Below are 27111 nucleotides of genomic sequence, written 5' to 3'. Positions count from 1 at the left end.
ATCCAGCTGCTAAAGTTTCTAAACTTTAAAAAATCTTACTACTTTAATTGCGATGTTGTCTTGCACTCTCTCTTTAAGGGCTTGTCTGGCCTTACACAGAAGTCTTAAATAATCAGTCTGAGCAGCATGCATGTACCAAATAAGTTTCACTTTTTCAGCAGGACTGACCTGGCCAGTGAAATACCGCATAGTCGAAAACAGAATTTTGGCATTTATTTGGTTACATTGGTTAACTCCCCAAATAATCAGCTGGTATTTCAGGACAGCAGTTTTCTGATGTAGCAGTCTCATTATATCAAGTTATCTTGGCTTTCAATATAATTTGAATTTGGCTTAAAATCAGCAGTTTGCTAATTCATCTTAATTTTTTGAGTGCCACAGTACAATAAGCAAAAACTCCAAAATATAATTCTACAGAAAAACACCAAACAAACTGTGCTTTTATGAGCCCATTTTATTTCACCAAAAGAATGAATTTGATTTACAGGACTGACTTCAAATAATATTAAAATAGTGACCAGAGCACGATTTCAGGCTCAAAGTAGTGAGTTCTTCAGATTGTGACAGTATACTAACAGTGGTTTTCTCTCTCTCAAACACGACTTAGGTGATAGACAACTAAACTCTTGGCACTCTTTCTTAACTTCTATCTCCTGCTTGAACTATTGCATGTGGCCCTACAAGCTGGTCTACTTTTCCCAACTAGACTATATGGTCTGGTACAAGTGTTTCTTTGCCTGGATTAAAGAAGCTGGGACTCTTTAATCTGTAGAGATGCAAGCTGTGGCAGAGATATTCATTGGTTTTGAAATCATGCCGCGAGATGATACAGTTAATGTTATTAAACAAACCTTGCAATATTAGCACTGGAGAATACATGCTGGAAGTGGTAATAAAAACTGAGATGACTGTCTTACCTGCCTGAGGTTTTAACTGACAGATCTCTGTAACATGAGATTGAATATTATAACGTCACAGTGACCTTTTTTGGCCATTCCCAGTGCACTTGGCCACTCGGAAATATCTCAGCATTCATTTATAAGACCAAGTGCCTCATCTTCTGGCATGAATCTTCTTGATCCCTCTTTTTAAACAGTTACATTCTCATTGTTATAGTTTCCAAATGACTGCTGCTGTTCATTAACAAAAGAAAAAGGTAATGACAACAACTGGAAGAGGAGGTTATTAAATGATCATCTGTAACAGTCTCAAGTAAGACAGACGACAGAGAGCAGGCTGCTATTGAGCACTAATAATGTATTACAGGTTAGAGCACTTAACGTGATTCTATCAGATTTTGGTGCCAACCCTATTCAAAATCCTTTGCATGCAGCAATGTAAAGGTAGGACTGCCAGTTGGTAATATAGTAGATACACAATTAAAAGCAAATTTTCAGTGAAAACTTGATACTGTAGAGAACCTCTCCATTTTCTGCTTTTAGATGTTTAGTGTACTCAGTATTACAAGTAAAAATCAAATACAAAATAGGCCTTTTATTAAAAAAAAATTAAAGCATTTCTGAAACTTCAGAATGTATCAAATTTTCTGTCACATTCGCATTTCTGAAATGACTTTTTAAAGCTCCTGCCACAGTCCTAGATAGCAAAAGAGGGGAGTGACTGATTTAACTTTTCCTAAATGCCACCCGCTTTGCTACATTTTCAGCTCCAAATTTTGCTATCAATTTATTTCTGACACATTCATCATCTTTTTGCAATTCCAAATCATCCTCTCTGCTCCACACAGGGTACCCATCCAAGCGCTGCCCTGTCTGCAGAAAGTAGAAAGTAGTCTCCACTTCACCAGTGTTTTTCAGAAAAGCTTGTGTAACAGTGAACAGGTCCATGCTGAACTTCTCCATGAAATGCTGCATAGTTTTTACTACTTCTCCCACCACACTGGAAGAAGAGCAAGTACTTGTTGGTCTGTCTTCCCTTTGTAATTGGGTGTCAGGGAGAGCAGAGTCCTTTGGTCCAGTTTTCAAACCAGGTGCTGTTTCTCCTGGGGACTTTCCCTCTCCATCTTGTGTAGAAAGTTCCTCTGAAATGTCTGAAGTGTCACTTCCTGACTAAAAGTAAGAGAAGTGGAGTCATCAATTAGACATGGTATTTTCTGGCAAGCTTCTTTTTTCACTGCTACCCAACCACTTTCCACTGTGACTCTAGAGTATATAAAAAAACGCAGAAATTACTAGGCATCGTAAAATTCAGTGACTGATGTGAAGCCATGTTAACGAGGATATAAAAGATCACAGAAAAGCATGAAATATAAGGGAGAACTTGAACAAACTAAGCATAAAAGGCAAATGTTAATGCAATAGCAGGAACATTTTATGCCCGAGGTGAAAGGATGACTTCCATTTGCCAATAAAGCTTTTAATGTGACAACACTGACACATTGATTTCTTCAAGTTAAATTCGGCAGGGAATCAAACTAAGAAAATAAGCTGCAGCAAGGCACCGTTCATCATAAACCGCGTAGTTCACAGCTCACAAGAAGCTCCCACTGAGTCATAGCAGAAGGCACGTCATGGTACGAAGTCATTTAAGAAGTTAATTATGAGTTACTTGTGCCATTTTGTGACAGCCAGGAAGGGCCATTCCGAGCAGCTCGCTCTCCGGAGCGCTGTGGCGCGCTGAAGGAGCTGCAACAGCAATGCTGCTCCCCGTGCTGGCTCCGGACGCTTACCTCCGTGCTCTCAAACTCCCGATTTGCTGCCTCGAAAAGACCCGTGCTTTGTGCAGGCTCCTCCGTCCGTTGGGGCTCTGCGGGAACACACGCGCATCGACTGCCGGGCCGCAGCGGGGCCCGGGAACACGGTCGCCCCCGTCCCCCCGCCCACCAACCTCCCCTCCGCCGCCCAGCCCCGCCGGCTGCCCCCAGCTCACCCCCGAGCAGCGGCCGCAGGTGCCGCAGGTAGCGGTCGCGCATGGCCTGCCAGCTGTGCCGCGTCAGGCCGGCCCGCTCCAGCTCCTTCCAGAGCGCCCGGCCGCTCGCCGGCGCCCCGCCCCGCCCGCGCACCGCCCGCAGCAGCGCCGCGTCCTCCGCCTCTGTGAAGGCGAGGCGGCCGCGCGGCGACGCTGCGGGCGGCGCGGGCGGCGCGGCGGGCAGCCGGAAGGGCTCCAGCGGCAGCCGCTGGTTGCGCTCCACGCACTCCGTCACGTACTCGGTGGAGACGGCCCCGCCGGGCGCCGCCTCGCCGGGCTGCGCCAGCAGCACGGCTCCCGGCTCCTGCACGCGGCACAGCCGCCCGCCGCCCGCCAGCAGCAGGGGCGCCAAGCGCAGCTTGGCCAGCCCGGGCCGCACGTAGAAGCGCATCGGGCTTCCGTCGTCCCACAAAAACAGCGACCGCGAGCGCGCCACCGCCGCGCCCCCGCGTTCCGCCATCGCCGCGCCGGCTGCGCAGGCGCGGGAGTGCCGGAAGAGCCGACTGGAGCAGGCGAGATGGCGGCTGCAGCAGAGCGGATCTCCGAGGCGGCGGAGAGCGAGTCGCACCTCAGCAAAAAGTGAGAGTGGGCGGGCAGGTGGAGCCAGGCCGCGCTGCGCCGGGCTGGGGAGGCGAGGCGAGGCGAGGCGAGGCGAATGTCTGGCTGACCCAGTGCGTGCCTCCTCCAGGTGATCCGTCGGAGCGCGCCATGCTGAGCCCCGGCGCTGCGCGGCTCCGCAGCTGGGCCTGGAGGGCCGCGCCCGCGCTCCGATGGCGCCAGGCACTTCATGACCAAAGCAGGTCGGTGCTTTGCGGTCTGCTGGGCCCGCCTCTTTCCTCATGAAGTCTCGGGCGGCGGGGTCGGTAGCGGCGGGAAGAGCCGCGGCGCATGTGGGCCCTGTGGGGCCAGTCCCCGCCGCGAAGGCAGCTTCGGGAACCCGAAGTAGAGCCTGACTTTTTTTTTCGGTGGAGAGTTTGCCTTATTTCACGTACATGCTACGTGGGGTTGCTGGGCTCTTATGTGTAAAATGGCCTGCAGAAGTTCCTTGGCACGCATTCTCAAGGACTGTTTATGTAATGTTTAATTTAGTTTTAACTTTCTCTGAGTATTTGTCTCTCATAAAAGATGAACTAAAAGAATTCAAAGAAGAAAATGCATAAACATGCTTAAGGATTATCTTGACTTTTGGGCAGAGTAAGAGAAATGACGGTGTTGTAGTTCAGCCCTGATCAGGACCAGACTACGCAGTCTGTCTCTCGCTCCCCCCACCCTCCGAGAGAATAGGAGGAGATGATATAAGAAAAAACAGCTCAAGGTTTGAGATAAGGACGGGGAGAAATCCTTAAAGTTACCGTCACGGGCAAAACAGACTCAACTTGAGGAAAACTATTCATTTATTACTACAAACAGCAGGAGAATGAGACAGGGAACAAGATAACCTCCATCCACCCCTCCCTCTTCCCAAGCTTAACATTATCTCTACCACCTTCCCCTCCCGAGCGGCACAGGGGAGAAGAGGGAATGGGGGTTGCAGTCAGTTCATCATATGTTGTTTCATGCCGCTGTTTCATGGTTCATGGTTGGGGGAAGAACTCCTCGCATTCCTCCCCTGCTCCATTGTGGGATCCCACCCCTACGCCACAGTCCTTTGTGGAACTGCTCCGGCATGGGTCATCTCTTCCACGGGTGCAGTCCCTTCAGAACAGCTGTCCCAGCGGGCCCTCCACGGGCCACAGCTGCCTTCAGGCATCCACCTCCCCCGGTACGGGGTCCTTCACGGGCTCCAAGTGGATCTCTGCTCCTCTGTGGACCTCCATGGGCTGCAGGGGGACAACCTGCTCCACCATGGTCGTCACCACAGGCTGCAGGGGAATCTTGGCCAGGAGCCGCATTACTCCTCCCCCTCCTTCTGAACTGACCCTGGCGTCTGCAGCCGTTCCTCACAACAGGCTGGTAGATGTCTCTCAGGATCTTTTTTTACATCTTATTCACTTCCTTCTCATCTCCTTTCCACTTCTTGCAGCTGGGCTGGACCGAGTCGGGCCCAATCGGCTGCCTGGCGAGAGGCCAGAGGGTGAGGCCTGCAAGGCCCATGAGGCCTGTGCCTCCCCCTCTGCGCCTCTGCCCCCGCTCAGCTTCTTCACATCTTCTCTCCTCCTTTTTTTTCTGTTTTCCCATTCTTAAATACGTTATCGCAGAGGCGTTATCACGGGACATTCTGCTACCAATCGGCTCGGCCTTGGCCAGCAGCAGGTCCGCCCTAGGCCCGGCCGAGTCCACTGAACAAAGGGGAGCGACTTCTAGCAGTTTCCTACAGAAGCTACCACCTTAGGCCCCCCCTTACTAACAAAACCACGACATTCCACCCCTCGCCTCTGCGAATTACGTATTTAAGAATTCTAATTAAAATACACACACATCAACAGAAAAGCTGTCTCTACGATAAGCTTTTGGCGGAATCCTGATGGATGTTTCCCTGTAGAAGTATCAGAGTACCTGCTGCATCTGGTTTCTTTCTCTTTTGCAGTGAGCTGAAGAGACGTTTGAAGGCTGAGAGAAAAATAGCTGAAAAAGAGGCAAAGCAGAAAGAGCAAAGTGAAAAGCATTCAAATAAGCCTTCCTTGACATCTGACTCTGAGAGTAACATTGGTGCTGATGAGGAAAGCTTGGATCCAAATGTGAGTGTCTGGCCTCATGCTTATTACTGTTCTTAGAATAAATATTATTGATTTACATTTGATTTTTTTTTTATTAAAGGGGAACTGTATGGTTCCCCTTTAATAAAAAAAGGGAGAGATCTTTCTCTCCCTGTAGGGGAGAGACCTACATATTCCTATGTAAGAGCAGCTGTGTTTTAATTTACAACCTGTAAAATATTTTCCGTTTGTAACACAATCATTTGGTTTTGTTTGTATCTGGTGACAGCAATACTACAAGATTCGTAGCCATGCAGTCCAGCAGCTGAAGGGCACCAACGAAGATCCCTATCCCCACAAGTTCCATGTAGACTTATCTCTCTCAGATTTTATAGAGAAGTACAGTCACCTGCAGCCAGGAGATCACCTGGTGGACATTACAGTGAGAGTGGCAGGTAAAGGCTTATCTGGGATACAGAAAGATGGTCTGTTGCTTTGCTAAGGCAAGTCTTAGCTGCTTTTAGTGTTGGGGTGGTCTCTTTTGAATTTTGCTGATCCTCTGTTCCTGGGTCATGAAGTCTGTAGCAGCATTAGACTATTCAGGACGCGTCCTTTCAGACTGAGTGAACCCGTGTGACATCCCTTACAACTACAAGATCAGATTGTGGTATGGGCTCCAGGACCCACAGTTCATATGTTTTTTTTGTGCACTGACACTGATTTTGAGACTTAACTGCTTCTCTTTCACAGTTGGTGATCAGCTCAGAGCTGACGATCCTTTGTCCAAGTGATAATACTGTGGCTTTTGCCCCATATCCTTTTTGTTAGGGACTCTTCCTGATGTCCTAGGTATTTTTGACATTTAGGTCGAATCCATGCAAAGCGTGCCTCTGGAGGGAAGCTGATTTTCTATGATCTGCGTGGCGAAGGAGTCAAGTTGCAGGTCATGGCAAATTCCAGGTAAGTGGAGATATTCCCAGTAGCATTCTAAACTGAATTACGTTCTGGGGCCTAGAGATGCGTATTTGGGCATTCTATTCCTTCATCTCCTTATGTTGGTTTTGTAATTACAGGCTCTACAAATCTGAGGAAGAGTATTTCCGTATTAACAACAAGCTGCGTCGTGGGGACATTATTGGTTTAGAGGGGAATCCTGGGAAAACAAAGAAAGGGGAACTGAGTATTATTCCTTATGAAATAACTCTGCTGTCTCCATGTCTGCACATGTTGCCTCATCTTCACTTTGGTCTCAAAGATAAGGTACTTGTCACACCTGTCACTCTTGGAGGCAATTTGGTAGATAGGCCTGAACGGATGACTTTTTATATCTGCTGATAGTATCGGTCAACAAAGGAACATTAGTGTTGTTTTGGTATTTTTTCCTTTGGCAGCACATTTTGCCTATCTTGTTCTTTTCAGGAAACTAGATATCGTCAGAGATACTTGGATTTAATTCTTAATGATTATGTGAGGCAGAAATTTATAACCCGTGCAAAGATCGTTACATATATTCGGAGCTTTCTAGATGAGTTGGGCTTCCTAGAGGTAAGGCTTCAGTGTTTATTTCTCTCTGCATACTGAATGTCTTTAGAGCTTCTTAGCTTCAAGGATGCTTTATATTCAGGCTTGCATACAAAATGTGTACAGAAGTGAGAATAATTATCTCAGCACAGTGTGTTTTATCAGTTTAATGTAATGGGAGCCATTCTTTTCCTCTCTTTTTAAAGTTGAGACTATTCCTCAGTTGGTGAGGTTATGACTCACAAAACTTTTATCAAGGTGGTACTTCAAGCTACTGCTGTCTTTTCTTATTTCAGTGTTTTACTTCTGGAGGTAAATGCAGGTTTTACTTCATGTGAGTAAAATCGGCTTTATCTTAAGATTGATTGCGGAGTAGCATATGAGAAAATTAATACTAGCTCTACTCTCTGTTGTATCCAGATTTTGGTTGTACTTTACAGTTAGCAAAAAGATTAGAACTTTATTTATACGTTTTCATCAACTGAATCTCCAAATGCTGCCAGTGGGAGGTTTTTGAAAAGAGTGGAAATCCTGTGCTGTGTCATCGCTGTTGTATATGTAGTGGTTTTAATGTCTGTCTTTGATGTACATTTTACTGTTCTGATAACTTACTCAAAAAGGACAGTAAGACTCCTTCTCAATTTATATGAAGTTTTGTCTTCATGTGTTGGAATAATGGAGTAAGTTACTTAGGCTTGGTGAGAATGCTGGGAATAAAAGGCAGACAAGTCAGGGAATGACCTAGTATACAATAGAGTGCCGTCTGGAGATGCATCAATCAGACAGTGCTCAATCATACCACTACTCCATATGGCACAGGGTAGTGTCACTTCATTCCTCCAGCAGGCCTCTTCAGTTCAGAATTGTTTGCATACACTGGAATGTCAAACAATAAATGAAATACGGAGATTTTTCATCAAAGCTAGCTGTGGTTGGTTTGCTTGAGAGCTCTGCTTTGGAAACAGATTAAGACAAAAGCAGGGCACTGAGGTAGGAGCCTGCAAATACTTATGCCGCTGTTCAATTTTTTGTTGTTGTTGTTTTTACTATTTTACAGATTGAAACTCCTATGATGAACATAATTCCAGGTGGAGCTGTGGCAAAACCTTTTATCACGTACCACAATGAACTGGATATGAATTTATATATGAGAATTGCTCCAGAGCTTTACCATAAGGTAAAATACAAGACCTTCATGGCCAAGCCTATATTCCCCAGACTGTTGTGATCTTATTCTAAAAAAGGAAATCTAGCTAAAATGAGGAATATTCTTGAAGAAAGATGGACTCATTGGATTGGAGGAAGCAAAATGTATCTTGAATGAGATTCATAAGGTCATGTTGCAGTTGTTTGTGTTTGAACTTTCTTTAGTTACTTTGAAAAAGTTAGTGTGTTTACTAGAAATTCCTTTTGTTTAGATGCTGGTGGTTGGAGGCATGGACAGAGTATATGAAATTGGACGTCAGTTCCGGAATGAAGGAATTGATCTGACTCACAATCCTGAATTCACAACTTGTGAATTCTATATGGCTTATGCAGACTACTATGACTTGATGGAAATTACAGAGAAGTTGCTTTCAGGTGACGTATGCAATATCAATTCAAGAAGAGTAAGAATCTCCAGAAGAATTGCATATTATGTGGCATACTCTTTTTCTAAACTTCAGGTTCCTTTTGTAGGGATGGTGAAACATATTACTGGAGGTTACAAAATCGCTTATCATCCAGATGGTCAAGATGGACAGGCCTATGAGATAGATTTTACCCCTCCCTTCCGGCGAATTAGCATGGTGTATGAGCTGGAAAAGGTCCTAGGAGTGAAATTTCCATCAGCTGAGTGTTTCGAAACTGAAGGTTAGATGCTGAGTGTGAATGTCCTGTAATTCTTCCTTAACAGAAAGCGGGCAAAAAGTCTTGAGTTCTCAGCCTGCAGTCTGTCAGCTGCTTTTTTTTGAGGTGGTACTAACACATGGGATTGCTTTTCTCTGGTTTTGTGTGTTACCTAAGAGTCCAGAAAGAAACCTTTGTGCCTTGCAGTCTTTGGCAGGATCTGACTGTTTTGCCTCTTACTTTGTTGAGTGTATGTGATTCTGTATACTCAAGAGGCGTGATCTGGGGAGTTCTTGATCTGTTGAAAAGATGCAGCTTTTTATTTCTTCTGTCTTTTGTGCAGCTGAGTCTCCATGCCTGTGATCATAGGTTAGGAGTAGGATTATTTGAGGCTTTCTTCGAAACATGCATATGTGCTATTTTATTCCTGGAATCTAGAGTCGTAAGAAAATAAGTTCATACGCTGTTTAGTGATTTATTTATTTATTTATTTATTTTCCCCCCTTCCCCCCCCAATAATAATGTCCAGCAGTCATGTGGGGTTGTGCTTAACTGTTGTCAAGTTTCTGAAATATGAAATAACTTACATTTTAGTGTAAACTGATTAAGAACAAACACTATTTTTTTAGATTGACATTTAAGCTTATGTTTTCCATTATGTATACTATTAAGATCTTATAAATTGCTCTAAGTCATGTTGAAGGATGCAGAAAGAAAAAAACGCGGTTGCCTGGGTGGCTTTTCTGATTTTTGTCTACAACAATTTCAGAAACTCGCAGGTTCTTTGATGACCTTTGTGCAGAGAGAAATGTTGAGTGTCCACCTCCCAGGACAACAGCCAGGCTTCTTGACAGAGTAAGTAAAGGTGTTTTCAGATATCTTTTGAAGATCCATCTGTATCAACAGAAGTATTTTCAAAGCAAAAGTTTAGCTGCATCTGGGAAAACATGCTGAAATGCACTTCAGCTGTTTCTGTGAGAAAACTTGCTGTATCAAAATATTTTTTTGTTGGCTACACCAAACTTTAGTTTGCTGATGCCTACTTAATGTGAATGCTAGAGTATTTTAGTTCGATAACTGGTCTCTTGTGCTTAAAGCAGATCTGCTTTATCTTACGTCAGTTTCGTCTGTGAGATCTGTGCATTTGTACCTTACAAACTGGTAGTCTTACTGTATGGTTGTTCTGCTGACTGTATTAAGTCTTTTCCTTTGTACCCGAAATACTGCCTGATAGCTGTTTTTCTGCTGCTTTTCCTATTGGTCTTTGTTGTAATGTTCAAGTTGAATTATGTTGGTTTTTTTTAAATACAGTTTTTGCTACGTCATTTTTCTTATCTAACTCGGGGACACACTCTGTTAATGAAGACATTACCATGATCAGGAATTATTAGTTGGGAAGCTTTTCAGTTTTTCAGTAGTGAAGAAAGGGAAGTAGGATGTTTGGGGAAGGCAGTGCCAGGAAAGTGATATTATGCTCTACATCATTGTTTTGCTTTTGTTTTCCCAGTTAGTTGGTGAATTCCTGGAAGTCACATGTATCAACCCTACATTCATCTGTGACCACCCACAGATCATGAGTCCTCTAGCCAAGTGGTAAGAGTATGACCCACAGTCAGTGTGTAACTCTCTTAAACCCCCTAACTCCTACTTTATTAAAAAGAAAAAAAAAAGAAGAGGGGGAAAAAAAAAAGGGAAAAAAACCAAGTCATATGTGAAAACAGAGATTTTGATGTTGTATACTAGTTTGTGAATTCTGACACCAACCAAGATAGACATTGGTTCCTGAGCTGTGAATCCATCACGCAGGGAAGAGGTGTGCTGATGCTTAGTAGTTTGAACTTTTGACAGCTGTTATTGCTAAGTGTGGGCAATCGCCCTGTGCTCTTTGCTTCTGTAAGATGTTTACTTTAAGATGTGGTTGTTTTGTCTTCTCATAGGCATCGCTCTCATCCGGGACTAACTGAACGCTTTGAACTCTTTGTAATGAAGAAGGAAGTGTGCAATGCATACACAGAACTTAACGATCCGTTCCGGCAGCGGCAGCTTTTTGAGGATCAGGCCAAGGTATGGTGTCTTGCTGATAGTGAATCAATGATACAGGCACGCAAGCAAATAATATTTCCTATGTCTATTCCAAATCTGTCATCAGTCCCTATTGCTGAAAAGGGTACAAGTCCAAACACTGGTGCTGATTAGTTTTTTAGTAGTGTGACTTTGTTTGGAATATTGTTGCAGTTTAGCTACAGTCAGCAATCGAGTACCACACAGCTTCTCAATCACCCTTCCCAGGGGACCGAGGAGAGAATCGGAAAAAGAAAAGAAAACCGTAAACGATCCCGGAACGATTCCAAACAGAGAGAGACAAATACCTTCCCTTCTATTCTATCTGAAGTACTAATCTGGAAGAAAAGCGAATCTGCAAAGCATTTTCTCTGTCTTGCTGAGGCTGAAAGTTACTTTTCCTCAGTTAAACATTTATGTAGTCATACAACATTCTACTTCTAGGTTCTTAATTAAATTTTCGTGTCCAGTAAGAGTTTGGATGGTGTGTAAGAAATAGCCTGATTTCCTGAACTGAGTTGTTGTTATTTTAAATTGGCTTACAGAGTAGAGCTGCAGACTGGAAATTATTAGGCCTGCAAATTTACAGTACTAGGTTTCCATACATATGCCTCAGAAAGGAGTGACTGAAACTAGTTTTGTTGCTGATTAGGTATACACATCCATGAATGCATGTGTGCCCACGCATCACTGAGGTCAGATGATGCAGTCTGCAGAAACGGAGTTCCTGTTCTTCCTACCTTTTCTAATGGCTTCACAGTGCCTGAGAGAATCAAACAATTATCAAAACCAGGAGAATAGCCTTGTGTTAACTAACTTACTCGACAGTAAATTTACAAAAGTTTGGTCAGAATGAATAATATTACAGATTTCTTTCACCTTTTGGTCTGTTGTACGTTTGCTGCAGATCAGAAAGGAATTGACCCTAGAGCTATTTTGGAAGCACCTGTACAGGAGAGCTCTGCAGCTCTCCAGGTACTGAGACTCCTTCATCTGTTACTTGTGCAGCTGTTACAGGGCTTTGGTTTCATCAGTTATATGGCTCCTAAAAATACCAACATTCCTCTTTTTTGGTAGGGGGTTAGCCGAAGTGGTACTGTCTAGCTCTGTATAGCCCACCTTTTACTGTTAATTTTCTCATTTAGGCAAAAGCTGCAGGTGATGATGAAGCCATGTTTATTGATGAAAACTTCTGCACTGCGCTGGAGTATGGCCTTCCTCCTACAGCTGGCTGGGGCATGGGAATTGATCGCTTCACCATGTTCCTTACAGATTCCAATAACATCAAGGTAAACGTTAGAAATGGCAGTGCCTACTGCTTGTTTTGTCAGAGAACAGGGAATGAAATTCTGCAAAGCAGGCCATCTCTCTAACAAAACAAAGAACAGCGCTGCGAAGAACTTCACCTCAGAAAAGCTCTCCTTTGTGGCACTTCCTTAGCAATCCGTGCAGGGCGAGCCCCCGCCCCCACCGCGCTGCACGCAACTACCGCTGCCTGCGGCGCTGGGCAGCCGGGCCGACGGCCGCTCTCGCGAGACTGGCCCGCGGGGTGTCGCTGCCCAGGCCGGGGGCGCGGCGCTGGCGCCCGCTGACGGGTCTCTCTTCGCAGGAGGTGCTTCTCTTCCCTGCCATGAAGCCCGAGGACAACAAGAAGGAGGCGCAGCCCGAGCAGCCTGCCGAAGGCACCTCTGTGTGAACGGAGCGGCACGGACCGCCAATAAACGCAGCGCCCTCTGCCGCCGGCCTCTGTGTCTCTGTCCGCGCTTGCGCAGGAGCTGCCGCTCCCGGCGGGCGCCGCGCGCGGGGGAAGCAGCTGCGCGTGCGCGGGCTGGGCGCGCTTGAGGCGGGTGGGCGGGCGCGGCTGCCCGGTCCGGCGGGGGGCGGCGGCGGCGTTGGCGCGGAGGGCGGGGGCCTGCGCCGGGGCGGCCTGGTGTCCGCCTGAGCGCTCCACCAGCGCGCTCGCGGCCCTCGCGGCCCCGGCTCTGCGCTCCCTGGTCGCTGGGGCAGGGTGGAGGCCTGGAGGCCTCAGCGAGAGTGCGGTGGTGCCAGGCGCCTCGGGTGTGATGCCGGGGCGGCACGGGGATGGTGGTGTGATGAACTCTGTTGGCTGCTGCGTGGTGGGAGCCTTGGGAACCCAGCAGTATCACTTGCTGCAGGACTATAAGGGTTTTAGCATTCGTTTTTATTTCTAGCGATTTGGAGAAGAAATCTTTTATTTCATCTTATATACTTCTTATAAATAATCCTGAAAGGTTTCATGCACATGCGTATTGTGACCTGGTACAGGAAGATGTCGTGCAGAACAAGGTGGTAGGGTTTGAAGAGACGGGCTTTGTTAATCAGTGTTATGATGGAACCCAAGTCTGTTTAGAACCAGCACGTGCATCAGGAGCCATGTGGTCAGCTAATGAAATTGCTGAGCTGTGTTACCTGCATTATAGGAGCAGACTCCCTAAGCAGGGGAAACCAGATCCAAATAGGGAATGGACTTCACTGGCCGCTGTTGTCAAAGTGGAGTCTGCAACCCAAGGAGAGATTCTTGCTAGTCCAGGGAATCTGCCGGGTAAGAATGAGTTGGGGGAATTGGGGTGCGAGGGAGGGACGTGGGAGAGGAAGTGGCAGTCCTTGATGCTTTTTGCCTGCCCCCCGCAAGATACCTTTTAAAAAAAAATATACACCCTTTCCTGTCCCATTTCTGTCTCCATCCAAATTCTTTGCTCTTTGTGATTGTAAAAGCTTTTACAGCTTCTGTCTGGAAAGAGGTGGTTATAATGGAATGCTGTTCTTCCCAGACTGTGAAAGCCTGCATCTGGCTGTTCAATAAGTGGTGAAAGTCTAAATGTGACCTGAATTCCTAACGTAAGGCCTTGCAAAAGTGTGTTCGGCTACTGTTTGAAAGAATCCTAGAAAAGCCTGTTTGCTATCCTTTAACATACTGTGTTGCTATATTATGCATTTGTGTTAGTTCACCATCATCTTTTCCATGTCGTCATACAGATTGTATCCCATGCTTCTTTCTTAAGTATTTGAAGAATCCTATGCCAATGTCCACTATGTGTTGCCTAGCATATCAAGCCTGCGTTAGCACTCCTGCTATGGGATCATAGACTTTTCCTAGCACTGGTGCTTCTGCCTACTGTGGTCAGTTCTCCAGCTGATACTGTTTATTTTCTGGAATATTGCATAGCTTGCCTCCCTGTACCTTCCCTTCTACACAGTGTTGTGTGTGTTGTCTTACCAGAATGACTGTATGACAGCAATGCTTCTGGTATAGTTCGTTCAGTTAATGTTGTTTCCTTTTTCAGTAATAAAGGAAGTTGTTGCTCTGGGAACTGGAACAAAGTGTATTGGCCGAAACAAAATGAGAAAAACTGGTAAGTATGGTGTAAAATCCAAGAACAGACTACCTATGCTACCTCTTTCTTGCTCATGTCATAAAATCAATGAAAATGTCCAAGGCATTGAGTTCGGACTTCTGGATTGAACCCAGAAGTATAAAGGAGACCTCACGTTGTCAAGAAGAGAGGGGCTTAGGCAGCCAGAATGACTGCCCTGAAAGTTTGCTGTGCTTGCTACATTAAAGGTGAATAAACATTTTGTATGTGGAAATGTGTAGTTTAGGCCCTGAGTCTGGGTACCCAAAGACTTCATAACTAAAAGCAAAACAAAACATAAGCAAAACAGTTTTGCTTCAGTCACCTGTTACAGTCTATTTTTACTCTGTTCTGCTGCAAAAGATACCACTGCTGAGTAGGGTGATACCAGAAAAATACTAATAGCCTTTTTCAACCTTACCATATATTCTGCAGCTACGTAGTTCTAAGTGTTTGTACAATAAATGTATGGGATAAATACATGACTTCTCACAGCTATCATTTCTTGCCATTTATTGTAGGATTTTCCTTGCTCTGCGTGTTCATTTTTTTTGTTCAGAATGTATTTGTCTCCTCTCCTAGGAGAGAAGACATAGTAGTTAATGCTGAAAAGTGACTAAGGAGGAAAAGTTTTTGTGAATGTGTAGGTACAGAGCTTTCTATGTTGTTTAGACTTCAGAAAAGGAGTGGAGCAAGATAGAGGAGAAATGGTTTTGCATGCCTCAGTTTCAGACTGGTTTGTGGACTTGTGTGAGGGGTTTCAGTGATGGTCCGTGTAGGGCCACTGTGGGAAATTACAAGCTTAAGAGAGTATGGGTTGTGGAATACCACAGTGTCCCAGCTACGGACCACGCGGTGGCATGTGTGAGGGATTTCAGTGATGGTCTGTGTAGGGCCACTATGGGGAATTACAAGCTGCACACAGCTGTGAGAACGTGACCTTGGAGAGGGGAGCCTGGAGGGTTGTTACTGAGCAGGATGTTGCTGCTATCCGGGAACTGCTGTTAGCCAGCAGGGCACGTACTTGGCAGGCCTTGCTGCATGCGCTGGCCACGCGTGCACCAACACCTGGCCAGTACTCTGCCACTGAATCTGCTGAGGGGATAAACAGAGGCGGCTCAGAGCAGGGAGATTGAGAAAGGACCCAGAGCACACTCAGTGAACAACAGGGGATGCCCTGAGGGTGCTGCGGCTATCTCCCTTCTCTGCTCTGACCCCACTGATCATCATCCTCCTGCTCGGCGGTGTCTCCGGCTTAGTCGGGGTGGTAAGATGCTCATAAAGGGAAAACAACACACTGGTAACTGCTTATGCTAGGAACTGTAACTGCTTATGCTGGTAACTGCTTATGCAAGGCTACAGTAGAGCAATAAATACTGTTGTGCTTTTAAAATATCATATGTTGATTGAACTTTGTGCATAGGAATCCTATGAACCGGTTACAGGACTTCATAACGTCCTCCATACTGCAAGGAGTTAGTGGAGCAAAAGAGAAGAAACTAAATTCTATACCTTGAGAATTTTGTGTATGTTTCTTGTGACTTAGCCATCTTAGAAGAGTATTAGTACAGACATTTTTCTGATTGATTTAGAATAATTGTGATTAAACTGCTGTACAATCTAGGTATCAAGAGTCAAAACAGAAATTTGGCTAGGAAAAAGTAAAGCTAGTTCTCTCTGTTTCTTTCCAGTGCTCTTAAGTTTCGAAAATACTTTCCTCTTATGATAACGTTCATTTATTTTTAAATTATCTTGGTTTGTAGGTCGTGTTAATAGTTATCCATTAAAGAATTTTCAACCTTTAAAGTTTTAGAACTGTTAAAAAAAGACTTTTTATCACCTGGTGCTTTATTCTTGAAATAAAAGCTGATCTACAGATCCTGTTCCTTTAGATACCGCAATAGGCAGACGCTGTAGGAAGCTTAAAGATGAGGTGTGTAAACCTGGTAAATATTGGAATTATTTATAAGGAAAAGTAATTGTAGGATACAGTGCAACAAGAAACTTTAACCAAAAGCTTACCAAACACTTGACATTTTCTGGATGTTATGCTTAATCTGAGAATATAAAGATTTACTATTAAGAGCAAATATCATGAAGGTTTTGAAGGAAGACAACATGTATTCAACTCAAAGGATTTCAGCCACCAGAAGAGTTCAAATTTGGTATTTAAACAAGTCTGTGACTTGCTGCAGAGTGAAGACTCTTGTCCTTCATTTGTGAAGGCTATTGACCTTCTTTTGTAGTGATTAGAAGCTTAAATACCTTGGAATAACCTAATACGAATGTTAAACCTTCAAATGCTGACAAATCTGGAAAACTATCATCTATCAAATTCTGTTTGCTTGCTTGTCTCCTTTTCAGTAATGACATGTATTGTTCTCATCTGGTTGTTGCTTTAGGAGACATTCTGAATGACAGTCATGCTGAAATTGTGGCCAAGAGGAGCTTCCAGAGGTGAGGCATGAAGTTCAAGTGCAGTTATTCAGTGCTGCTTGAGGTTGGTTGTGATACAAACCGTTTTTACCTGTAGCTGAAATTGACAGATTCTGCAACTTCAGGGATGGGAATCTAATGAAAGAGACAGTATTACTTGTGTGTAGGCAACACTTTTTTTTCCATTTGTTAGCAGGTGTTTAACCTAATTTTTTACCCTTGCACGTGGTGGTAAGGTCCTTTCACAAAAGCTTGTTCCTTCCTCATTCTTGTAGAGTCTCTGTACAAAGAAGTAGGGTCTAATTGCATGTGATGTCAGTCCTGGTCTGATGACTAGCTGTCAGGGGTAGCCTTTTTGCCATTTCCCACATACTGGTCCTCTTGTTCACATGGGATAAGCTGGTTCAAGGAACTGAGCTAGGAGAATAGTAATACTGCAGAAACTAGTACATTTCTTGCGGTTTGGTGCCACTAGGCTGGCTCTCACTGAATCAGATGAGTTGCAGCGCTGGTAAAAACATAGAGCCGGAGGAGGAGACCTTAGATACGTGATTTGAGGAGATAGTTAACTCCACTGAATCCAACCCTTTGAGGTCTGTTGCTAAGGTTCTAATTATGTGTTTGTGTTTATGGAATATGTTGGATCCCATCTGTCTGTAGAAGTGTAACTGATTGGCTCCTCATAGACTTCATCAGGAAAGAACAGGCAGCCACTAGTGGGCATCTAATTTTTGTTGTTTTCCGGTGCATCAAAACTTAAGTTAAATATTTCATGAAAACTTTCTGCCTAACAGGTATCTTCTCCATCAGATGTGGCTGGCAGCTTCCCATCAGCAATGCAGTATCTTTACTCCAGGAACTGAAACTGGGAAATGGAAACTCAAACCAAACATCACATTTGTTTTCTTCTCCAGCCATACCCCATGTGAGTATGCTGGAGTGAACCAATTTCATGCCTTCCACTTGTAGAATCTTTTCTGGCCCTTGCCTTTCTTTGGTCTGGAGTGAGAGTGAGGCAGTAACATGTTCTCAGTACATGTCCTGACATGTACTTGACTTGTCCTCCACAGATATATTTGGCATTTCATCTCACTGGATGTAATTAATGAGAACTCAGTAAATGTGATATATTGCAGTGGAATGCTTCACTTTCTCTTTAAACAATAATGGCTACTGTTTTATTTTCCAGAAACTTAACATACTTGTCAGAGGTCCTGTCATATCTCCTGGTTGCTTTGCTTTAAACCTTGTCTCCTTGGATTCAAATTGGCATGGGCATTTACTACAGTTTCTTAAAAAACAAAACAACAAACAACCAAACCCCAAGAAAACAAAACAACAACAAATCAAAAAACCCAAACCAAAACTAACCCACCCCCCCAAACCAACCAACCAATGTAAAAAAACACCTGAAACCCACCACCCTCAAACAAACAACACTAAAACCCCCAAACCACCAAACAAAACAAAAAAAACCAAAGCAAACAAAATACCAAAACAAAAGAGGAAGAAAATACCCACAACATACAAAAACCCAATGAACCAAAACCAAACTCCCAAAACACCACCAACCCTCCAACCCAAAACTTATTATGGAATGGAATGCAACTTTTTGTTTTGTCATTGAAGCCACTCTTTGTGTATTTTAAGAAAACAGCACCACGAAGATGAGAATCTGTTGTCAAAATGTAGGAACGCGATCTCTTGGTCTACCAGCTAATCAGACGTCTCGATGTTACCACACTCTTACTGGTGTGTTCTTCAACTGCTAGTCTGTTACCAGAGTAAAGAGGTCAAAGTGCTCTCAAAGTGTATCTCCTCAGTACTTCACATAGTGAATTGGTTCCTCATACATTTTCACGGTTTTGTTGGTGTTCCTGGAATATGCTGTGATGATTTTCTTTGTTAATGCAATATGAGACTAGTACCTACATCTTCAAATTTAACAGCAAGAATAATTTATTGACTGCCTTTTTCTCATGTGCCTGTCAGACTTTGTTTGCTTTGAACTGAGCCTCAGAATTTTTGTTTTGAGCTTGTTTTAATGATACAGATTAAAATTTACATGCTTATTTGATAGGTTATTCTGTAGTTATTCTTTTAAGGTTTGTATTGTTCAGTTAGATCAGACTAGTTCTGTGAGTCTCCAGCACTGCTTGTAGTTTGTCAAATGCCTTTGATACCTTTTACTTTTTAATTTTTGTTTAAAATTTTGCATTTTTGGTTATTTCTCAGGTAGAAGGCAAAAGTTGAAATTAAACAAATTTCAGCAAAGTCGGATTCATCATCGTACAGGGCAATGTTCATTACAAAGTGTGTTCTCGTAATTAAATTTTCCTGAGTGCAAATCTGTGAAAGCTAATAGTAGCTGTACTGTTACTGGTGTGACGTGTTCTAGTCATGTAAGATCTGGTTTTGGCCAATTTTGATGTTACTTCTTTTGTTCTAGGTGGAGATGCTTCTATTATTCCAATTAGTGAAACAGAGAACCAACTTTCTACGCCAGTGACTGGAGATTGTCCAGAGACTGGACAATCAGCAGAGTGTAGAAGTAACCATGATGATTTGGGTCCAGAAGGTAAAAGGAAATCAGAGAAAATGGCAAGTAATCATATAATCAAGAGAATGAAAACTGACGGTGATGGTTATTTTTCCATAATCGCTGGAGACCTGGCTGTTCAGCAAGTATCTATGAAACAAGAAGACAACGCAAATCCAAAGAGCTGTGAATGTTCTGCGGAGATGACAACAGTCCACAGAGAGACTGGCTTAGGGAGACTGAAGGTAGTAGATGTTCACAGAACTGGGGCCAAGTGTGTGCCTGGAGAGCTAGGTGATGCCCGAATACCTGGGCTAGGGTATCACCGTGTGGGATTATTACGAGTGAAGCCAGGTCGTGGGGACAGAACATGCTCAATGTCCTGCAGTGATAAACTGGCTCGCTGGAATGTGTTAGGGTGTCAAGGAGCTCTTCTGATGCATTTCCTGCAGTATCCAGTGTATCTGTCAGCAGTTATAGTGGGGAAGTGTCCGTACAGCCAGGAAGCTATGCACAGAGCGATTATTGAAAGGTAAGTGCTCTCTCTTGGAAGTCATATAGTATATATGGAGACAATGAATTATGGAAGACAACATGTGTCATGCAAATATCAGCACTTTGCACCAGTCATTTGCAGAAAATGTGAATGTTGACAGGAAATCATGACTTTCCAATCTGGCTGCCAAATAGCACTCATCTTTGCTTTTTGAGCAAAACTTCATGATTCTGGGACAGTTCGTACTTGCATGCAAGCTAATATCTCTCATTGGTCTATTCCACCACTTACATTCACACTGATTTGGGTGTGCAGTGGAAGATCACCATTTGTAGGCTTTATACATTCTCAGGGATGCCCTTCAGAATTCTACCATGAGACTCTGGGCCTTCAACTTCTATTGAAGGATTGTGGCTCTGCAGCTCTGGCTTTGGCATACTTATTTCTCATTCTGCTCAGCAATGTAGAAAGAAGTGGAATTTTTGAACTTGACCCACCTTTAGGAATGATTGAAATGGCAGATAGAGGAGCCAATATGGAGACGAACTCTGCTGTACCTCATACTCACCAGCACTGAGGGGCTCATTGAGAATGTGAAGGCTGAAGGAGGCCTTAGTTGCAGTGACTATGAGATGATGGAGTTTAGGATTCTGAGGGCAGGGAGAAGAGTAAAAAGTAAGCTCACAACCATGGACTTCATGAGAGCAGACTTCAGCCTCTTCAAAGATCTGTTTGAAAGAGTCATATGGGATAGGGCCCTGGAGGCAAGAGGAGCCCTTAAAAATGGGTTAATAATCGAGGATCACCTCCTCCAAGCTCAAGAGTGGTCCATCGTGATGAATAGGAGGTCACACAAAAATGTCAGGAGGCCTCTGTGGATGAAGGAGGAGTTCCTGGCCAAACTCAAACATGAAAAGGAAGCATATCGAGGGTGGAAGCAAGGGCAAGTAACCTAGGAGGAATACAGAGACAGTGTCTCTGTGTACAGGGATGTGGCTGGGAAAGCTAAAGCCCGACTGGAATTGAATCTGGCAAGGGATGTCAAAGACCAGAAGGGCTTCTATAAGTATATAGGTGACAAGAGGAAGGCTAGGGAAAATGTAGACTTGAGACTGAGATGGTGGACTTGGTTACACAGGATGTGGAAAAGGCTGAGGTGCTGACTGCTTTCTTTGCTTCAGTCTTTACTAGCAAGACCAGCCTTTGGGAATCCCAGGTCCTAGAGATGAGGAGAAAAGACTGGATCAAGGAGGAAGGAAAAAGAAAAGGTCAGGGAATACGTAAGAACACTAAACGCGTAAGTCCTGGGTCCTGATGGGATGCACCCAGAAGAGCTGAGGGAGCTGGCAGATGTCATTGCAAGGCCATTCCCGTTAATCTCTGATTGATCAGGGCAGTTGGGAGAAGTTCGCAAAGACCAGAGGAAAGCAAATGTCACTACATTTTTCAAGAAGTGCAAGAAGGAGGTCCTAGGGAGCTATGGACCGGTCAGCTTCACCTTGATCGCTGGAGAGGAGATGGAACAGTTAGTCCTGGAAAGCATTTCCAGGCACATGAATCATCAGAAGTAGTCAGCATGGATTCACCAAGGGGAAGTCATGCTGACCAACTTGAAAAACTTCTATGATAAAATTATTTGCCTTGTAGATGAAGGGAAAGCAGTGGACATGATCTACCTAGATTTCACTAAGGCTTTTGACACTGCCTCTTGTAAGATCCTCATAAAGAATCTGTTAAAGCATGGGCTGGATGAGCAGTGAGGTGGATTGGAAACCAGCTGAACGGCTGAGCCCAGAGGGTGGCGGTCATTGGACAAAGTGTAGTTGGAGGTGTAACTAGCCAGATACCCCAGGAGTCCTGCCAGTACAGGATCCAGTCCTGATTAACATCTGCATTAATGATCTGGATGATGGTGCATAGTGTACCCCCAGCAAATTTGCTGATGACTGAAAATGGGGAGGAGCAACTGATACGCCAGGGTATTGTGCTGCCATCCACAGGGACCTTGACACACTGGAGAAAAGTAGGAACCTCATCATGTGCAACAGGGGGAAGTGCAAAGTCCTGCACCTGGGGAGGAGCAGCCCCGTGCACCAATATATGCTGTGGGCTGTCCGGATGGAAAGCAACTTCACAGAAAAGGACCGGGAGGTCCTGCTACAGCCCAAGTTGAACGTGAGCCAGCGGCGTGCCCTGGCAGCAAAGGCAGCTAATGGTATCCTGGGCTGCATTAGGCCAAGTATGGCCAGCAGGTCCAGGGAGGTGATCCTTCCCCTGTACTGTCACCGGTGAGGCCCCACCTGGAGTGCTGTGTCCAGTTCTGGGCTCCTCGGTAGCAGAGAGACATGGACGTGCTGGAGGTAGTCCAACAGAGGGCCTCAAAGATGTTTAAGGGAGCAGAGCATCTCTCCTGTGAGGAAAGGCTGGGAGAGCTGGGACTGTTCAGCCTAGAGATGAGGAGACCTGGGGAGGTCTTATCAAGACATATAAATGCCTGAAGGGAGGGTGCAGAGAAAATGGAGCCAGGCTGTTTTCAGTGGTTGCCAGTGACAGGACAAGAGACAGCGAGCACAAACGGAAACACAGGAGGTTTCCTCCAAACATCAGGAAGCACTTTTTTTACTGTGCGGGTGATGGAGCACTGTCAGAGGTTGCCCAGAGAGGTTGTGGAGTTTCCCACCTTGGAGATATTCAGAAGCCAACATGGTCCTGGGCAGCTGGCTGTAGGTGGCCCTGCTTTAGCAGGGAGGAGTTGGACCAGATGACCTCCAGGGGTCCCTTCTATCTCAACCGTTCTGTGATTTACTGAAGTGGTTCAGGACATCTAGCATGTGGCAGCTTGTACTGGTCAGTTGGAAAACTTAAAGAGTTGTGCTGGACTGCAAAGGCAAAGTTTATGTGCATTTCCACTGTGGTATAAACTTATCTGCTGCTTTGATCTGAATTACATCCAAGAGTGCATTTTTCTCCCTGCTCTGAGTAGTAGACCTCTGATAACGCAACCTGTCACATCAGGGAAATTTTTGTGAGAGCTAAAAAGTGCACTGCTGCTAAATGAGGAAAGTAACGTGCTGTGCACTGGCTTTCTTGCTCCTCAGATCTTGGAGTTGATAAAAACTATTCCAGCAACAAAACGATAGGAAGTGGATATTTTTCTTGCTTAGGAGGTTGAATCAGAGCAACAAAGGAATCTGCAGGCATTAGAAAAGAATAAATTGAACTGGGCAGACTGGAGGGAAAGGAGAGCAAGAAAGAAACCGGGGACCTGAACCGCTCCCTTAAGAGGCGGTTACTAGACCAGTTAATCTGAAAGATTTGACTTTGTGTAGTAACTCCTTTTCTCTATAGACTTGCATCCTTCTAAGATGGTTATAAAAGGGGTCACAGTGTATTAATAGAGGGAACTCTAGCTACCTATCCAGTGGAATTTACTGAATAATCCTTTCTTCGCTCTGTAACACATGGGAGCAGAATTTGCCTAGCCTTAGGTTGTGAAGTCAGGCACTTTTTCAGACTATTATGTCTGACAACATGATCCTCAGGGTTAATTCATTTCTGCTCTATGTAAATGTTATGATGATTAAACATGCCATTCATTCCTTCTCATGTGATCCTGATCCCATTCACTGTGTAATGGTAATTTAAGGCAACAAAGGTGAAGTTATACGTGGAACTGTAAGTACATTTTGTATCTTTCTAGTCTTTGATGGTGAACCTATAGCTTCATAAAACGGTTGTTAATGTAATATGGTTGACTATGTAAATGTGATTATTATTTTTAATTGTGATTATTATTTTTTTTAATTATTATTTTTAATTTAAAGGTCTTTTAACAAGACCTTTTTAAAAATCAGTTCATCATAGTTTTTCTAGGATGGACAAGGTCTTAATAAACTATGTGGCTTTGTTTTTTTAAGATATACTTTTTTGAGGGGAAACATGCCCCTCCAACTTCCTTGTCTCTCTTATTCTCATGAATTCAGTTTTAATGTAAAAGTAACATGTTTTAGATTATGAAGGGGAATTGCACAAAATCGGGTTCTTTGGAAAGATCAGACTTAAAATCACTTGTGTTTTTCCTTCTTTACTTTAGGTGTCAGCACATCTCATTTTTACCAGATGGCTTTCTTGCTCAGGAGGTTAAGCTGCTGCAGTCAGATCTTCAATTTGAACATAGCCGTCAGGCGATTCAGGAAATTCAAACTGCCAGCAAAACAAAACTTGTTCCGTGTAGTGCAGGTGAGTTAACTTGGGCTAGTTGCATAACTGTGTGCAGAAGTCCAAATAGAAGTTAGGTGGTTTTGGTTTCCTAAAATGGAACATCTTTCATTGCCAGTGCTAGAGGCAAAGTGTGACTCATAGCAAGAAATTAATTTCAGGCCAGAACTTAATTGTTAATAATTAATAATATTCAGCTCAGCCTCTAGCTCCCCGTAGGGCATTTTCAAACTGAATAAACACTTGGTCGGTGCCATTAAGAATTTATAATCTAAACAAAGATGGAAAATAACCAGCGAAAGCAGAAGTTCTGAGTGCAATAGGAAAACAAAAATATCAAAAGGCTTCTTGTTTCAATTAATTTTGCATTCTCCTTGGTAATAAGCAGAAGACTTGTCATGCAGAGTTTTGCTTGTAATTGCTCCAGGAATCTGAATGTAGAAAGAATACAGAGTAGTATAGTGTAAAGATTTTAATTGATAGAGGTTTTGGACATTGCATTTTTGTCATGGTGGTAAATGAATATGCAAGTCACGTTGTGATTTAGTAACATGGTCTTATTTGGGGGAAAAAAAAAACAACAAACCAATGGAACTGCCACTGTATGTGTATGGTTAAGCAGTTTCTTTAAACTCGGACATGTCTGCCTTCTGCTGTTGTATACTTTTCTGGCTTAACTGGGAGTTATTCTATTACAATAGAGCTGATGATAAAATAGAATGGAAACAAAGGGTTCCTTAATGGAATTCAGATTCATTAAATTGGAGTTATTTACAGGTGCCAGGAAGGAAAATACTTTGATTCTATGAGATAGGAAACAAAATCTATTATTGAAAAATGGTGCCAGTTCACTTAGCAAAAAAGATCTGAAGCCAACTTTGACTGAAGTCCTGTCTATGCTTTTCTTTCTGTATAGTTACTCAAGTAACTCTGTTAAATAAAGATGAATGATGTTTTGTCACACAGATTGCATATATGAGTTATGCCAGGTTGATTTTTTTCTTGAAGGGGTGAAAATCAGAACAAACTCTAAATTCAAGGCTGTTACACTGAGTATTGAAATATGCTTGATAGGAATGTTTTAGCTGGTATTTTTACAAATGAAAATGTGTTCCGTTTAATATTTTGAAGTTTGCAATAACTACGAAGAAATGAAAGAATAGAAAATGTTTTCATTTTTAAGTAAATTTTTATCTGCTTGTCAGAATCTGATATCCTCTGACCAGGTGGTTTTAGATATTCCACAGGTGGAGGGTTTAATGTTTAATACCAGTTGTATGTGTTTAATGTTATTTGACATTACGTAAGATTTTAATTTAGTAGAGTGATACAGCGTTGTACCTATCACAATGCAAGTACAATTTACACTTTTCAGAGTACAGCAATTGCAGTATACATTTGAGTCATAATAAAAGTGTGATTAACATAACCAGTCCCCATAATATGCTTTATAAGGTGTAGTTTTTGAGCATCTTGAACGGTATCATGAAAGGCAGAAGCTGAGAGAATTGTCTTTAGAGTTAATGAATGTGCAGCTGTTTTGCCTGTTAGGAACACAGAGAAATGGGAGAACTTAGGGAGTAAAAGTCGTCTCAAGGCAGTAGAAGTTAAAGGAATTGTTGTTAGGCTATGGAATGACAGATTGGGCATGTCAGTCAGTTTTGTTTCTGTTAACGTGCTATTGATGCTTTGCTAGTTATTTAAAAATCTATAAGATGTGGGCATGCAGAGTTTCAGCAGTAAGAAGTTTACAGTTTAAGATGGTAATAAGGTTACCAGAATGGAGGTAAAAGATAAGGTTGTTGGCACTTGCTATCTCTTCCAACAAATTATTATTTGACTACTAGATAATAATATTTTTCAAGTAAAGTCTACAGATATTTCTTGTATGTCAGTCATTTAGCAGAGAGAGAACTATTTAGAGTATACAAAACACGGTAAATTAATAAGGAAAATGTAAGAGTGACTGGTGCAAGTAGCTTGAGGGAGTATTTCAGAGCCTGATATGAAAATAAGCCATCTCACCTGGAAATTTCTTAAAGCTTTGTCTGGACAGGATGCATAAAGAAAGTAGAATCCCTCTAAAAAGGGGAGAATTACAAAGCTGGAAGCCAGATATTTAGAGGCATGGATTCTTGAAGGACCGGATTAAGATGAAAGCTTTGTGTGTGTGTGAGAGCGTATGGGGTTTTTTTGTTGTGGTGTGTTTTTTTGTTTTGGTTTGTTTGTTTGTTTTTTAAAATTTAATAGAATTTACCTGTTCTTTCAGGTACTGGAATTCTGGCCCTAGAGAACCATGATCCCTTTTCTAGTTTGAATTACTTTGGGAAGCAGCATGGTGTCACGTGAACACATACAATGAAAGGAACTGTTAAGTTTTGCTTTTGTGGTAAGAGCATCTTCCTTGTTCATAGTCCTTTCTTCTACAGCTATCAGTTGGAGTGCAGTCCCTGAGCAACCTCTGGATGTCACCTCGGATGGCTTCCGGCAGGGAACAACAAAGAAGAGGATTGGGAGCTATCAGAGCAGGTGTGAGAATGTTGTGATACCTGGATGCAGGTATCTTATTTGTCAGCATACATGCCTCTGTCAGCTCATGTGATGTATAGTACATTGTGAAAGCAGAAGGAAATGTAGGGAGTGGGGAAAAAGGGGAAAGATAGGGAGCAGAGGAAAAGGAAGGGTCACTGAGTGAGGGAGAGAAGGGGAGTTGCAATGACAGAAGTTGAATGAGGGTTAACAAATTTATCCTGGTTTTTTGTTACTGTTTATTAAAGGGAGCATTGTAGATAATCGTGGTGGGGGGAGTATGATTGATTTTTATTAAAAGACAGCTTATTTCTTTGTGAAGTTAGCAGAATTTTTGCTTTGTATCTTTTGAGTTGATGACTGTGAAAGAAATGCGTGTGTTGCAGGTCCTCTTTTTTGTAGATGTCTGGTATGTGTTTTTGTTAATGCTTAATTACTTAAAATTCAAAAAAATACAATATGAACCTTGGACAGATTAACATGAGGTGAAATTGTAGAGCATCTTTGCATGCTAATTTTGGAGTTCTTAACATACTAGCGAAA

At 43.4% G+C, this 27111-nt stretch overlaps 3 protein-coding genes across 12 annotated transcripts in view; 2 read left to right on the top strand and 1 right to left on the bottom strand.

Moving 5' to 3' along the window:
* Window positions 1-436: 436 nt before the first annotated feature.
* Window positions 437-3388, bottom strand: TERF2IP (TERF2 interacting protein). 2 transcript variants are annotated; one of them, XM_086758003.1, is made up of 3 exons: window positions 2890-3388; window positions 2690-2766; window positions 437-2069 (listed from the first exon to the last, which is right to left on the bottom strand). In XM_086758003.1, exons 1-3 carry the CDS (start codon window positions 3386-3388, stop codon window positions 1626-1628), a joined length of 1020 nt encoding a protein of 339 aa, XP_086614129.1. In that variant the 3' UTR covers window positions 437-1625. The 2 variants fall into 2 exon arrangements, with proteins under 2 accessions (XP_086614129.1, XP_010126350.2); XM_010128048.2 differs by having other exon boundaries at window positions 2690-3388.
* On the top strand, window positions 3349-12717 carry KARS1 (lysyl-tRNA synthetase 1). Of its 2 annotated transcripts, none has more exons than XM_086758002.1 (14): window positions 3349-3507; window positions 5456-5606; window positions 5854-6019; window positions 6431-6524; window positions 6638-6824; window positions 6984-7109; window positions 8143-8262; window positions 8504-8666; window positions 8766-8939; window positions 9685-9770; window positions 10423-10508; window positions 10853-10979; window positions 12122-12265; window positions 12586-12717. In XM_086758002.1, exons 1-14 carry the CDS (start codon window positions 3446-3448, stop codon window positions 12670-12672), a joined length of 1773 nt encoding a protein of 590 aa, XP_086614128.1. In that variant the 5' UTR covers window positions 3349-3445; the 3' UTR covers window positions 12673-12717. The 2 variants fall into 2 exon arrangements, with proteins under 2 accessions (XP_086614128.1, XP_086614127.1); XM_086758001.1 differs by lacking the exon at window positions 3349-3507 and adding an exon at window positions 3538-3728.
* Window positions 12718-12854: 137 nt separating this feature from the next.
* The window catches only part of ADAT1 (adenosine deaminase tRNA specific 1), a 35902-nt gene continuing 21645 nt past the window's right edge, over window positions 12855-27111 (top strand). For 6 of the 8 annotated variants that reach the window (XR_015260044.1, XR_015260043.1, XR_015260042.1 and 3 more), the window contains exons 1-7: window positions 13243-13539; window positions 14282-14350; window positions 16753-16807; window positions 17581-17711; window positions 19236-19857; window positions 23915-24060; window positions 26469-26598. Coding sequence is in view for 4 of the 8 variants with exons in the window: in XM_086758272.1 (XP_086614398.1) it covers window positions 13371-13539; window positions 14282-14350; window positions 16753-16807; window positions 17581-17711; window positions 19236-19857; window positions 23915-24060; window positions 26469-26598 (1322 nt within the window). In the remaining 4 variants the exon portion in view is untranslated. Of the gene's footprint in view, window positions 13143-13242; window positions 13540-14281; window positions 14351-16752; window positions 16808-17580; window positions 17712-19235; window positions 19858-23914; window positions 24061-26468; window positions 26599-27111 lie in introns of those variants that run through there. The other 2 variants (XM_086758274.1, XM_010116122.2) reach the window with 2 other exon arrangements.

This window comes from Chlamydotis macqueenii, chromosome 13 (assembly GCF_036417535.1).
Source record: "Chlamydotis macqueenii isolate bChlMac1 chromosome 13, bChlMac1.mat, whole genome shotgun sequence".
NCBI lineage: Eukaryota > Metazoa > Chordata > Aves > Otidiformes > Otididae > Chlamydotis > Chlamydotis macqueenii.
Note: the sequence above shows the minus strand (reverse complement) of the source record. Positions and strands in the feature narration are given on the sequence as shown.

Excerpts from the sequence above, each read along its gene's own strand:
- TERF2IP (XM_010128048.2), bottom strand. The coding sequence starts at position 3,388 with ATGGCGGAACGCGGGGGCGCGGCGGTGGCGCGCTCGCGGTCGCTGTTT. Across the intron at positions 2,070-2,689 it reads GGGAGTTTGAGAGCACGGAG|TCAGGAAGTGACACTTCAGA; the intron begins GTAAGCGTCCGG and ends TCTTACTTTTAG.
- KARS1 (XM_086758001.1), top strand. The coding sequence starts at position 3,637 with ATGCTGAGCCCCGGCGCTGCGCGGCTCCGCAGCTGGGCCTGGAGGGCC. Across the intron at positions 5,607-5,853 it reads AGGAAAGCTTGGATCCAAAT|CAATACTACAAGATTCGTAG; the intron begins GTGAGTGTCTGG and ends ATCTGGTGACAG. Across the intron at positions 8,263-8,503 it reads CTCCAGAGCTTTACCATAAG|ATGCTGGTGGTTGGAGGCAT; the intron begins GTAAAATACAAG and ends CCTTTTGTTTAG.